The 15,487-nt window shown below is 45.5% G+C and overlaps 1 protein-coding gene across 2 annotated transcripts in view; it reads left to right on the top strand.

Annotated features, from left to right (window-relative positions):
- Positions 1 to 3,301: 3,301 nt before the first annotated feature.
- Positions 3,302 to 15,487, top strand: part of cep126 (centrosomal protein 126) — a 104,795-nt gene continuing 92,609 nt past the window's right edge. For both annotated transcript variants that reach the window (XM_055637354.1, XM_055637352.1), the window contains exon 1: positions 3,302 to 4,101. Coding sequence is in view for 1 of the 2 variants with exons in the window: in XM_055637352.1 (XP_055493327.1) it covers positions 4,073 to 4,101 (29 nt within the window). In the remaining variant the exon portion in view is untranslated. The remainder of the gene's footprint in view (positions 4,102 to 15,487) is intronic.

Here is a 15,487-nt window from a genome sequence, read left to right on the forward strand (position 1 = left end):
ACCTCTGATTTCACTGCTTAAATCAAAATATCCTGCCAAATACACAAAATAACAAGCCAATTACACATATCGATTACATTAAAACATTGTTGACAGTCAGTCCCACAACCCAATTACAAAGAGTCCCAAACAATATTTCTCCAGAAGCTTCTGGAAGGAAGTCAGTTAACTGAATAATGCTACATTTAACCTGGCAGTACAAATAATTCAGCCAGGGCTTCACACTTCGGCCAATCACCAAACAGCAGGGCAACTGTCTTGCAACATTTGCAATCTCTTTGCAGTAATTCAATCAAACACATGCATCTACAACACCTTAGAGTCCTCATACATATTATCAATTGCGAGGACAGCTGGACCTTCCTTATCTGATATATTGATCTGGGACTTAGACTTCCTGGCACCAGCTTGCAGCTTGAGGCTTCTCACAGAAAAAGGCTAACAGGCCTTGTAATGCATATATTTTTTGCTTTATTTTAGCCAGGATTTACAAAATAGGACAATGTAATAATGTGCAGTATTTTTATGTTGTTTTCATAAATACAATCAGTTCTAATGTTACTGCAACAATATTGAACTGCAGGAAAACATTTTTAATTTGTATAACCTAGAGGAAGCAGTGCAGTGCAAGAACACTTCTGGATCGGTCTGCCACGAGGGAATTTCAGCCTACTATTGGGGACATTATCAAACAAATATCCATGTAGACAACATCTACCACCCTACCCTCATCGATCGCCTGTGTCAACTCCTCAAAAAACTTAAGTTAATGAGCCATGACCTGCTGTGTACAAACTCATGCTGACTGTCCTTAATTGACCCATTCTCTTCCAGCTGGGATTAAATCCTATCCTGAATCCTACCTCCCCTATAGTTTCCATAGCACTAATGTGAGGCTCACCATGATGGATTCTCTAAATTAATCTACTGCATCTGGTATATTCAATGTGAGCTCCTTTAGCAAGACCAAGCGTAGACTCGGCAACTATTTCGCTGAATCCCTGTTTAAGAAAGAACTGCAAATGTTGGAAAAATTGAAGGTAGACAAAAATGCTGGAGAAACTCAGCGGGTGAGGCAGCATCTTTGGAGCTCCAAAGTGGAGGCACAACATTTTGCTTGGGTAACTTACAAACCAGCAGTATGAGTTCAAGTGAGTCTATTGTCATGTGTTAAAGAGGGAACTGCAGATGCTGGAGAATCGAAGGTTACACAGAAAAGCTGGAGAAACTCAGCGGGTGCAGCAGCATCTATGGAGCGAAGGAAATAGGCAACGTTTCGGGCCGAAACCCTTCTTCAGACTGATCAGGGGTGGGGGTGGGTGGGGACAAGAAAGGGAAAAGGAGGAGTAGCCGGAAGGCTGGAGGGTGGGAGGAGACAGCAGGGGAGCTGAGGAAGGGGAGGAGACAGCAAGGACTAACAGAATTGGGAGAAGTCGATGTTCATGCCCCCGGGATGCAGACCCCCGGGATGCAGATCCCCTCCTCCACCATAAATGAGGCTCGCACCAGGGTCTCTTCCATACCCCGCAACACTGCTCTCTCTCCCCATCCCCGCACTCGCAACAAGGGCCGAGTCCCCCTAGTCCTCACCTTTCACCCCACCAGCCATCACATACAAAAAATAATCCTCCGTCAGTTTCGCCACCTCCAACGTGACCCCACTACTGGCCACATCTTCCCATCTCCCCCCATATCTGCCTTCCGCAAAGACCGCTCCCTCCATAACTCCCTTGTCAATTCTTCCCTTCCCTCTCGGTCCACCCCCTCCCCGGGCACTTTCCCTTGCGGCCGCAGCAGATGCAACACTTGTCCCTTTACCCCCCCCCTCAACTCCTTTCAGGGACCCAAGCAATCGTTCCAGGTGCGACAGAGGTTTACCTGCATCTCTTCCAACCTCATCTATTGCGTCCGCTGCTCTAGATGTCAGCAGATCTATATCGGTGAGACCAAGCGGAGGTTGGGCGATCGTTTCGCCGAACACCTCCGCTCGGTCCGCAATAACCAAGCTGACCTCCCGGTGGCTCAGCACTTCAACTCCCCCTCCCACTCCATCTCCGACCTCTCTGTCCTGGGTCTCCTCCATGGCCACAGCGAGCAGCACCGGAAATTGGAGGAACAGCACCTCATATTCCGTTTGGGGAGTCTGCATCCCGGGGGCATGAACATCGACTTCTCCCAATTCTGTTAGTCCTTGCTGTCTCCTCCCCTTCCTCAGCTCCCCTGCTGTCTCCTCCCACCCTCCAGCCTTCCGGCTACTCCTCCTTTTCCCTTTCTTGTCCCCACCCACCCCCACCCCTGATCAGTCTGAAGAAGGGTTTCGGCCCGAAACGTTGCCTATTTCCTTCGCTCCATAGATGCTGCTGCACCCGCTGAGTTTCTCCAGCTTTTCTGTGTAACCTATTGTCATGTGTCCCTGATAGGACAATGAAATTCTTGCTTTGCTTCAGCACACAGAACATAGGCATTTACTACAAAACCGATCAATGTCCATATGCTATAATATAAATATATACACACATGAATAAATAAAATGATTAAGTACAAATAACAGATAATTGGTTATTAATAATCAAAGTTTTGCCCGAGCCAGGTTTAATAGCCCGATGGCTGTGGGGGAAGTAGCTATTCCTGAACCTGGTTGTTGCAGTCTTCAGGCTCCTGTACCTTCTACCTGAAGGTAGCAGGTAGAACATTGAATTCTCTAATTTGAATTGAATACTTTATTGTCACATATGGCAGGTCACACTAAAATTCTTTGCTTGCATACCCAAGGTATGTTAATAGTTGCCCATAAAGGGCACTTACAAAGTACCCCATGCCAGGTCCTCCTTTGTTTTCCCCCTCCTCTCACAACGCCCCCCCCCCCCCCCCCCCCCCCCCCCCCCCCCCATGTTGGGTCCTCCTTTGTTCCTTCCCCCAGCAGTGGTGCCCTCACTTACACATGTTCATCATCGACCGCCGTACCGACCTCTCCACTATCGCCACCGGGTCCTCTCGGTGGCGCCGACCCCAGACCCCAGCCGTGGGCTCCACAGACCCAGGGGCCATTGGCTTCGTCAACTCGCGAGGCTCCGGCCTCGGCTTCTCAGCGGAACCTTCCGAACGCCTGCCGCAGTGCTCTAAGTAACTTTTAAATACCTCAGATTTTAGGTAACAGGTAAATTTTAGGTAACATACAAACACTTCCCTCCCCCATTAAAAGTTGGTTAAACAGTTCCACAGTTCTTAACGATGTAACCACCATCTACAAACGTCAGGTTCTTGAACTGAGTGCACAACATTCATTCATTCCTACCTCAACAATGAACACAAACAGGTGGGAGATTGCAACCTTCATGTGGTCCGCTCTGTTTCGACGAATGAAATCAACCCGGCGTGCACAATCAAATAATATCAAATAGAACAAGTTATCCGACAACTTTAGGCTGTGCACGACATACGCCAGAAGAAGAGAACACAGAAACAAAATGTTGAAGTAACAGGCAGCATCTCTGGAGACAATGAATGGGTGACGTTTCAGGTCGAGACCTTTGTTCTTTCTTCAACAATGAACACTACATATCAACTCTTGCACGATACCAAATGTGTTTTGCATTTTAATATCTTGCATTAATGTTTCACCATGTGCCGGCGGCGCTCAGTGCGCAGACTCCCGCATGCCGGCGGCGCTCAGTGCGCAGACTCCAGGCTGCCGGCCGTTCTCAGTGCGCAGAATCCGAGCGGCTGGCGGCGCTCAGTGCGCAGACTCCCACGCCCACCATCGCCATGAAGATATTGGTTGCTAGGGAAGCCGCGTCTCCAGTTGTTAAGATGGCGAGGCCGAGGGTTGTCCCGGAGAACACCGCGGATTCTAATGCATTTCCTGCAGAGTTTTATCACTGATGGCCTGCGAGGAAATTGATCTGCGAGTGCAAGTTACTGCGGCATCCAACTTTAATGGAGCGTTGTCAAGAATGGTGTTAATCCCGCCGCCGAGTCCCGAGAAGTGCCGGGTCCGGACGGAGGGCACAACCCGGCCGGGGACTGATTGAGGCGGAGAAAAACCTTCGACAAGCCTGAAGCCAGCCTCAGGATGCAAATGCAACGAACCGAGTCCTACTCGTATCCTTTTGGTACCGAGCTTGAACGAAGTGGGGAAAGATATCGCCACGATTCACCCCGGTAACTTCATTGCGAAGCCCAGTAGAATTAGATTTAGATACTTAGATGATGCTTAGATACTTAGTGATGACTTAGCTCTAGATACTCGTGCGATTGTTCCGCCTATAATCAATTGGTGAAATTGCTGTTTGATGCAAAGTTTAGTTAAATGTAAGAACATGGCAAAGTTAACACCATGGATATGGCCGAAGAAATTTGTCTCAAGAGATATTGCGGGCATATTTACCCGCATACTAACTCAAGTCTGGATGTTTAAGAAAGAAATGCAGATGCTGGAAAAATGACAAAATGCTGGAGAAACTTAGCGGATGAGGCAGCATCTATGGTGCGAAGGAATATGTGACGTTTCGGGTCGAGACCCTTCTTCAGTCTGAGTTTCTCCAGCATTTTTGACTACCTTCAAGTCTGGATGTAACTTACCCCATATTCCGCCTTTTATTAATTTTTTCTAATAAATAAATCATGATCCCATTCTTCTTGTAATGATGGACCGAAATTTTGGACTGGTGTTGAATATGTTGAATTAAATGGCCAGCCGATCAGAGACGGCTCAATGTAATTAGAGCTTAAATTTGGGACGTTGACTATCGAGAGGAATCTGAAATTAAGTTGTCCCGGCAGTGCAGTGTTGACGGTACTTTAAAGTACCTGCTTTAAGCCGTTCATGAGTCTGAAGCATGCAAAAAGGATGGGGAATTATTATTTTTGTGGTTTGACCCTCAGACACTCTTCTTTGGACAGTTAAGGTCTTGTCAGTATTCTGGAGGTGAATTTGATTGTTGATATTTTACTGTGCTGAGGGGGGACTTTTGGAGATCCTGTTTTCGGGATTGTGTTCAGTCTCGGAGCATTCAACAATAGACCCTCTGGAAAAATAGTCAAAAATAGTCAAAGCTTCCTATACTCCAAAGACGTTAATTGGCTGGTAAATGTAAAGAAATGTCCCTAGTGTATGTAGGATGTGTTAAAAATGCGGGGGTCGCTGGACGGCGCGGATCCGGTGGACCGAAGGGCCTGTTCCCGCGCTGTATCTCTAAAACGATTGAAGGTGACATGAATTGAAAGGGTCCCTCGATTTGTTTTGCGAAGTTACATATGATCATGTTCATTATCCTTCCTGATGGACCAAATCCACACTGATTCAGGAAGCAGCAATTCAGCAAGGGGAAGGAGCATGGCAAGGATGGTTCTTGTGAATTTGTTTTCAAGCACATGAGAAATGGACATTAAGGTTTGCTAAAAACAACTAACAGCAGTCTGAAGAATGGTCTCTACCCGAAACATTGCCTATTTCATAGAAACATAGAAAATAGGTACAGGAGGAGGTCATTCGGCCCTTCGAGTCAGCACCGCCATTCATTGTGATCATGGCTGATCGTCCCCAATCAATAACCCGTGCCTGCCTTCTCCCCATATCCCTTCATCCCACTAGCCCCTAGAGCTCTATCTAACTCTCTCTTAAATCCATCCAGTGATTTGGCCTCCACTGCCCTCTGTGGCAGGGAATTCCACAAATTCACAACTCTCTGGGTAAAAACGTTTTTTCTCACCGCACCTCACCTCATGTCCTTTGCTCCATAGATGCTGCCTCACCCGCTGAGTTTCTCCAGTATTTTTGGCTAGCTTCGATTTTCCAGCATCTGCAATTCCTTAAACAAAATCTTCTAGTTTAGTCACACTAAGATGAAGCTGTTGTCATCTTGGAAAATCATGAGGAATCTAGGTTTCAAGGTCAGTTTATCGTCACATGTACCAATTAAGGTACAGTGAAATTCGAATTACCATTCAACTACAGTTGAACACATATGTTTTACAGGAAAGCAGGTCATCTCTCCTGGTGAAATTGATATTTTTAATTTAGAAACAAAAATAACTGTTACATGCCAACAACAAATATTTTGAGAGATTTTTTTTGTTTAGTTTAGTGATACAGCGCAGAAACAGTCCCTTCGGCCCACCAGGTCCGCGCCGACCAGCGACCCCCGCACATTAACACTATCCTACACACACACTGGGGACAATTTTTACATTTACCAAGCCAATTTACCTACAACCCTGTACGTCTTTGGAGTGGGGGAGAAAACAAAGATCTCGGAGAAAACTCACGTAGATAACGGGGGAGAAAACTCACGTAGATAACGGGGAGAATGTACGAAGTCTGCTCAGACAGAGATAGTGTAAAAAGGAATTTTTAATGCTCTAGGGCAGGGACCTCCAAACTTTTCAGCATGAGGGCTACATTATATATTTGGCACTTTTTGCGGCCCATCGGAAAAAATAAATAAATGACACACAAACACACACACACACACACACACACACACACACTGACACACTCACACACACACAACACACCATACACACACACAATGAGGTACACACTGAGGTAGAGAAAAGAGGGATAGGGAGGGAGGGGGTAGAGAGAGGGTGGGGAGAGAGAGGAGGAAGAGGGAGTGAGGGGGAGAGGGAGTGAGGGGGAGAGACAGGGAGGGGGAGTAGGGGGAGAAGGGTGGGGGAGGGTGGAGGGAGAGGGGTGGGGGAGGGTGGGGGGGGAGAGAGGGGGGGGGGGGAGAGGGAGAGAGAGAGGGAGGGAGAGAGGGAGAGGGGTAGAGGGAAGGAGGGGGCGAGAGAGGGAGGGAGAGAGAGAGAGAGGGGGGGTAGCACTGGCAATCGTCGGCAGATCCCAGTCAAAGGGTCCAGGTCAGTGTGGCGCCCCGGAGCGAGAGCTGTTCATGGATCACCCTCATGGGGGGAGACCGCTACACATGGACCCTGGCCGACCCTGCCGCCAACTAGCTCCCCTCCTCCACCCCCCTCCCTCTCGCTCCACTCCCCACCCCACGCTACCACCCCGCACAACTTGCCTTTGCAACACAGGAGCAGTGGCATGGCGGCACAGCGGTAGAGTTGCTGCCTCACAGCGCCAGAGACCCGGGTTCCATCCTGAGTACGGGTGCTGTCTGTACGGAGTTTGAACCTGCGTGGGTTCTTTTCGGGTGCTCTGGTTTCCTCCCACAATCTACGTTTGCAGGTTAATTGAATTTGTCCCAAGTGTGTTTAGGATAGTGTTAGTGCGTACGTGCATCGCTTTGAAGGGCCAAAAGGCCTGTTTCGCGCTGTATCTCTAAAGCTGCGCTACCACAGAACCCGCTAAAAATAGCCTGCCGCACGGAACGTGCTAAGAGCTTGCTGCAGGCCGGATAAAATCTCGTGGCAGGCTGGATGTGGTCCGTGGGCCATAGTTTGGAGACCCTTGCTCTAGGGCTCTTAATAGTCATGTCAAATAGAGTTTATCGTCAGACGCACAAGTACAATGAGGTACAGGTACAATGAAAGTCTTGCTTGCAGCAGTATCACAGGCACATAAACTCGGACAACACAATGCACAAATCATGCATGAATTCTACAAGACTGAAAAAAAAAGACATTAATGCAAAACACATTTGGTATAATGCAAGAGGTGGTCTTTAGTGGTCATTGGTGAGGTAGAATAAGGTAGTGCGGTCAGTTCAAAAACTGATGGTGGTAGGAAAGTAGCTGTTCCTGAACCTAGTGGATTTGGACTTCAAGCTTCTGTAACTTCTGGTGGTAACAGCAAAAAGAAGGCATGGCTTGAATGGTGAGGATCCTTGATGAAAAATGCTGCCTTTTTGAGGCAGTGCCTTGTAAATGCTGTTGTTGGTGGGGAGGGCTGTGCCAGTGATGGACTGGTACAGGGAAATTCAACGGTTCAAGACCCACAACTACATAAAAGTTAACATAAACATCCACCACGGTGGATTCCTTACTGTGATGGAAGGCAATAAAGTCTAATCTTCTTCCCACTTTGTTCTGCTTGATTAGCACTATTGAGCCTGAATTAGTACTACTGTGGGATTAAACTAGTACACGTGCTGTATTAGTGCAATAAATAATACAGAAGAAAAAGGGATTAGTAATGAAATTCATATAAAGGGGGTTGCTATTAATTGTAGCTATTACCAAGTATGTTAAGTCATGATTACACAATGCTTTTACTGAACAGAATTCTCAGAAATACTGAGAAACACCAGCTGATGAAGGTGAGTGCAGCATTCATCTAACCAAATTGATGCAGTGAACTAGTGGGGTAGAACATTTGCACTGAATAAATTCCCAAAATGATAAGTACGCTGTGAAATAATTATAAAGTAAATCCCAAAAAGGTGAAAGTTGGTACGTTTTTGATGTCTTGAATGCAGAGAAAAGTCAAAGTTGAACTGGGATGATCATTCAAACCGGCAGCTGCAGTTCCTTCCGACACATGATCATTCAATATCCTTTAATTTAGAAATTTAGAGTATTGATTTTATTTTTGCTTTATTAAAACAAGGGTAAAATTGACAAAGGAGGTTTCTAATCTCATTAATCATGGATATATTTCCTTAGACATTAATAAAATGAATGTCCAACAGGCTGCTTGGATTTGTAAAGTAAAATGTGTTTTTGCTATCTTCACTAGAATTTTTTAACATAGATTTTCACATTAATAGAAGATATTTAAGACTGAGTATAGGATAGTGTTGGGAAGCTGTGAAATATATGCAGGGTAAGTGCTTTGAAATGGGGACAATATTACTATTTAAGTTTAGATATAGGTATTTTTCCATTTAAATCAATTTAAAAATCCTACAAAAGAAAATACAAAGGCTCATTTGAAAACAAGTTATGTTCCCCAATGAATAAAGAAAACACCATGCTGGCAATGTGTCATCAATTCAGAATTTACATTTTCCTCTAAGAAAACCCCATGTGGCTTTCAAAACATACATAGAAGCTGTGAGCCAATCTTATTTGTCTGAATGTATAAGAAGGAATTGCAGATGCTTATGTAAACTGACGATAGACACAAGAAGACATTTTAACTCAGCGGGTCAGGCAGCATCTCTGGAGAAAAGGAATAAATGACGTTTCGGGCTGGGATCCTTCTTCAGACAGTCTGAAGCAAAAATTAGAGGCTCCTCTAGTATCTTTGGTCTGAAGAAGGGTCCCAATCCGAAACGTCACCTGTTCCTTTTCTCCAGAGATGCTGCCTGACCCACTGAGTTACTCCAGCTTCTTGTGTCTATCTTTTATTTGTCTGAATGTTCTGTTCAGCGTTCTGACAATATTGCAAAAAAAAAAAACTATAATGTGAAGCAAGATAGAAATCACAATTCACAAAAGAAAATGAAGATTTTACTGAAAAATATAATTACCTGATATAATTTAGCTTGAACTAACAAAGAGTTATTTCTGTGGTTACCAGCAGAGGTCCAATGGGAGATAGACACAAAATGCTGGAGTAACAGCAGTATAGGCAGCATCTCTGGAGAGAAGGAATAGGTGACGTTTCGGGTCGAGACCCTTCTTCAAGCAATGGGATATGCATTGCATGGCAGATAAAATAAAGAAATCCATTCCCATCCTCTTGGGGCTATACAAATGGCATTCCCAGAATCTGTAATGAAAATGAAGTGATGTCCAGGAGGACAACACTGAAGTTTGTTCAGGCAATGGTATTAATGGTTATCAGGTTGAATATAGCACATTTCTTCACAAACTGGTTCACAAATTAGCTCCTGCAGGGAGAGAGGCCTGACACAATATTGCCAGTTTTGCAGAAAGTATATGCCAGACTTGTCACTATGAGTGATTTTAAAAATCTTTGATGAAAGCCTGAGGTACTGTACATGGCAACCAGGTGTAAGTATCCTATTAATATTATATTTCGATGAAATTTAAGAAGGGAGAAATTCTATAACGACCTACATGGAAATTATGCGTGTAAGCAATTCTCCCTCCTCAACAAAATTGCTTCAAAATTTAAGAGAACACATCACATCAGTTCATGACTTCATGAATGTATGTGAACTGCTTCTGTATGCTGCAGGTGAAACTTATGTAACTTAAAATGTACTTACTGTGGTTTGGGAGGAACACACAACCCACACTGCTGCCTTGGTGAGTTTAAGGAAGTGTGAATTTTATAAAGAAATCAGAGACAACTGAGAGGAGTAAGTTATCCATCAGCCTTGACACATCCTTGATCATGCATTGGACCACTTTCAGAAGAAACACTCTTGCTTTAAAAACTTGAGAGAAGAGATTAGTGAGAAAGACCATGAATGCCCATAGGTTGATTAACAGTTTAATACAGTGGATTTTCTGAATCTTGATCTAAAATGTAGTCATCCATACTCGATCCCAGTTATTAATAATGTATATTATTCTAAATATTCATTGTGTTAACAATCACGTTGGTAAGAAAATTGTTCAAGGCACAGCTATGCGTTAAATAGACTTGAATATGAATGTGCATTTAATTGAGACCAATTGTTGATCTATCATGTAAAGGAAACTAGACGTTGTCCATAGTCCTTTAGCTAGGTCTTTATTTAAACACTAATAACACACGTTCCAGTACTAACCACAACTGGTCTACACACGTACTGGAACCCAACAGGGAGGGAACATGCAGAGACTACAGTTATACTATAGAATGTGGGAGGGACGATATGCTAATGAGGTAGTTACATATGTGGTTGCATGCATAACCATCTACATCCCTTCCCGTAAGATAAATAGCAGCAGCAGGCAATTATACAGACCTGCACATAATAACAATAATGGTCAGAGAACATCTCAAACTAAGCATAATCACCATACCGATCAGGAGGCCGCACAACTCTGCCAGAGCGGGTCCGTACACCACCCTCACTCCCCTCTCCCAAAGGCAAAGGCAGCGAAGATCGGGGGGACGGAATAGGCAGCAATGCAGGTCGGGGACTAGAAACCGGTGAGGCAAAACCCGAACAAGAAGGGGAGGACGAAGAAGAAGAACCGACAGGAGAGGACCTTGGGGAAAGAACAGGAGAGCCGAGATCAGGTTTCACAGGAGCAGGTTGGGTAGGCGCTGGAATGACAGCAGGGGCACATGGGATAGCCCGAGGAGGAGGAACAGGTAAAGGAGTGGAAGTGGATGGGAAAGAGACCGGTGGAGGAGGCTCACGGACAGCACGCAGATGCTGGCGACTGCGACGATATACAGTGGAGGCGTGGGTTCGAATCCCACTTCTGACACCATGTAAAGGAAACTAGACGTTGTCCATAGTCCTTTAGCTAGGTCTTTATTTAAACACTAATAACACACGTTCCAGTACTAACCACAACTGGTCTACACACGTACTGGAACCCAACAGGGAGGGAACATGCAGAGACTACAGTTATACTATAGAATGTGGGAGGGACGATATGCTAATGAGGTAGTTACATATATGGTTGCATGCATAACCATCTACACATCACTTGACAGTTTTTTAAATAAATAAAGTGAATTAATTTTTCCAATCACATATAAAAAAACCAAATTCAATCAGAGATTTAAAAAAAACAAATCTTTAATATTACATTAGATAGTGGGCAGAAGGAGAAATGTTTACAAAGAGGAGGAGCCACTGCCGGCGTGTCAGAGACCAAGGTCACCCTCTCTGTGATTGCCTGCGTTTTCTCCAGGTGATCCAGTTTCCTCCCATATCCCAATGATCAGGGCCGGCCTTAAGCCGATTTGACCGATTGCTCTCAATTGGGCCCCGCGTCTAAGCGGGGCCCCGCCCTAATGTTCCGTATTTCGTACGGAAATACGAATTCTCTTTGTTAAATAAAGATTTTTTTTAATTCGCCATCCGGATTTTTTTTTTAAACGAACATGTATAACGACCGCTGCTCGGCCATCAGACACAAACGATTTGTTAACTGGTTCTGTTAGCACTTCTTAACAGCAAGTAGTTAACACCTTGTTATGCAATGTCATCAATCTGCGTCCATCCGCATTCCTCAGTAAATGTTATTGTGTTTTGAACAAGTATTAATGACGCCATGTTCCTTTGAATAAAATTCACGCGGCGTCAATAATACTTGTTTAAAACACAAGTACATTTACTGAAGAATGTAGATCGATGACACGTTGAGAATTTCATTAAACTCGCCATCATGAGTGAGGGCCCCGGACCGCGAGAAGGGGCTTCTTCCTGGTGTGCAGGTTAGTCATTCACCTACCGACCCACGTTGTGTGTCTCTCTGTCTTTTGCTCTCTCCCTCCCTCCCTCTTTCTCTCGCGCTCTCTCTCCCGCTCCCCATCTCGTCTCTCTCTAGCTCTCCCATTCCCTCACTATCACCCTGTCGCCTCAGTATTCCCGGAATCATTGACGTTTTGCGGTAGACAAAAATGCTGGAGAAACCCAGCGGGTGAGGCAGCCGCCCAGCCCGCTGAGTTCCTCCAGCACTCTGTGTTTTTTGTTTGGCTCTGAAGTTGAAGGTGGATCAGCGGGACAGGCAGCGGCTCTGGGGAGAGGGTTGAGTTTCTGGTCGAGACCCTTCTTCAGACAATCACAAGTACTCTCACCGACGCGAGTTCAGTTCAGTCTGAAGAAGGGTCTTCTCTCCAGAGTCGCTGCGCTGCCTGTCCTGCTGAGTTACTCCAGCTTTATGTCTATCTTCAATTTCAGAGAATTACAATTTCACACGGGGGGCTTATAAAGTCTCTAAACCCCTCTGGGACACTCTGAACACCTCTAAACCCCCTCTAGCCCCCCTATTCCCCTCTAAACAATTCTAAACACACCTGAACCCATCTGAAGCCCTCTAAACATCTCTAAACTGTTTAAACCCCTCTAAACTAGGAGGCTGCAAGGTGACTTGGATAGGCTGGGTGAGAGGGCAAATGCATAGCAGATGAGGTATAATGTGAATAAATGTGAGGTTATCCACTTTGGTGGCAAAAACAGAAAAGTAGACCATTATCTGAATTGTGGCCGATTAGGAAAAGGGGAGATGCAACGAGACCTGGGTGTCTTGGTTCACCAGTCATTGAAAGTAGGCACGCAGGTGCAGCAGGCAGTGAAAAAAGCGAATGGTATGTTAGTATTCATAGCAAAAGGATTTGAGTATAGGAGCAGGGAGGTTCTACTGCAGTTATACAGGGTCTTGGTGAGACCACACCTGGACTATTGGTACAGTTTTGGGCTCCTAATCTTGCCATAGAGGGAGTACAGAGACGGTTCACCAGATGACGGTTCATTTCATATGAAGAAAGACTGGATAGACTCGGCTTGTACTCGCTAGAATTTAGAAGATTGAGGGGGGATCTTATAGAAACTTACAAAATTCTTAAGGGGTTGGACAGGCTAGATGCAGGAAGATTGTTCCCGATGTTGGGGAAGTCCAGAACAAGGGGTCACAGTTTAAGGATAAAGGGGAAATCTTTTAGGACTGAGATGAGAAAAACGTTTTTTACACAGAGAGTGGTGAATCTGTGGAATTCTCTGCCACAGAAGGTAGTTGAGGCCAGTTCATTGGCTATATTTAAGAGGGAGGTGGATGTGGCTAAAGGGATCAGGGGGTATGGAAAGAAGGCAGGTACAGGATACTGAGTTGGATGATCAGCCATGATCATATTGAATGGCTGTGCAAGCACGAAGGGCCGAATGGCCTCTACTCCCGCACCAATTGTCTATGGTTCTATGACTGCGTCCAACTGCTGTCTGGTTCGTTGATCGGTTTTCTAGATATGAACTGTTTTGGGAGAGAAAATTGCTCACGGCAGACCAAAAGTGTTAAACAGAAATTGGTCAGATATTGAGCTTTACAAAGTGAGAAATCATGTGAAATAATCACTGAATTTAATTTTAAATGAATGTACCTGCATGTTATACTGTTTAATTTGGAGATACAAGCAGATAGTCTGGTTGATACAACCAGATTAGTTTGGAGATACAACCAGTAGTCCACTGAGTTTGCACCAACCAGCGATTTTTGTTACAGATTTGACAATTTTATTTGGCGGCTAATCAAACGCTGTCTCTAAGGGGGTTGCATCCAATCACCAACCAGCTTGCCTTAAAATTCCCGTCCAATCAACAAATAGGTCTCCTCCCGTCCAATCAGCCGCGGTGACATTGTGTCCAATCACATAATTAGCAGCTACGGTAAAGGTTGGAAGCCAGCCGAGCTACTGAGTCAAACGGGAGGGAGCAGGAGAGATTCACAGTGTATAATCCATAGCACCTAGTGTACAATTTCATAATATATACTAAATAACTGGGCTGACACACCTTGGCTGGGAATTTGGGGTTCACCAAAATTGTTCCCAATTGGGCCCCGCACCCCCTAAGGCCGGCCCTGCCAAAGATGTGCGGGTTTGTAGAGAGACAGACAGACACATACACACACACACACACATCATGAGGGGGAACACAACATCTGATCATGAGGGGTTTAATAGGATAGAGTATAGAGTTGAGGGGCAGGTTTATAGGTGATATGAGAGCTGCAGAGAAGTTGATTAGATACAGAAAAGACATTTAGATAGACACATCAAGAAAGGATGAGGGAAAAGTGCAACCATGGGCATGGGCCAATTTGGAACCAAGGGCCTGTGTCCATTTCGGTACGATGACAGAACTCTAACATTATTGTGAAAAGTTTGCACTTTTTCCAGCTTAATGACATAATTGCTACAGCTGGGTGACAAAAACTGAAGAGTCAAGGGTCAAGAGTCAATTTAATTGTCATTTGGACCCCTGGAGGTCCAAACGAAATGCCGTTTCTGCAGCCATACATACAAATAGACCCCAACATAATTAATTTAAGAAACATCCATCACATTGTGATGGAGATAGACACTCTCTCCTCTGCATTGACAGAGTCAAAGGATAGCAGCTGGCGAAAGTCCCGCGCCAAAAGCCACGCCGGGTGGTGCAGGTGGCACACCTAGGTGGAGCCCCCGGTGTGCGCCGCAGAGTGGTATTCCAGCCGCGCGGGGCAGTGGTGTCAGGCCCCGCTCCAGGGCTCTTCGACCCCCGCATTTGGAGAAGTCGCCGCCGCAGAAGGAAAAGCGGTCTCCCCCCAGTGTCTCCCGGCGCCGTCGTCCACAGACCTTAGAGAGCCTCCGACTCTCCACGAGCAGCAGACAGAAGCAGCAACAGCATCAACATTCCTCCACCGCTCCGTGAAAACGTTTGCACCTGAGTCCCCGGTCTCTTCCTGTTGGAGGCCGCTCCTAATGACCTCAACGACGCTGAGACCCCGACGCTGTCTCCAGTGCACAAAAAGTTTCCCCCCCCCTCCCACCCACCCCCCCCCCCCCCCCACACACACACACCCCAACATAAAATAACAAACACTCCAACAATTTTGCTGGCCAGAGCCGCGCCGCCTACCGCTTTTTTATTTCTCGAATTATTATCGACTCATTACTGATTAAAAGTCTAAAAAGTCAAAAGACTTTGAAATTAAAACGACCAACTTCAACTGATGACGTCACAATGGC

The sequence above is a fragment of the Leucoraja erinacea genome, chromosome 6 (assembly GCF_028641065.1).
Source record: "Leucoraja erinacea ecotype New England chromosome 6, Leri_hhj_1, whole genome shotgun sequence".
In the NCBI taxonomy this organism is placed as follows: domain Eukaryota; kingdom Metazoa; phylum Chordata; class Chondrichthyes; order Rajiformes; family Rajidae; genus Leucoraja; species Leucoraja erinaceus.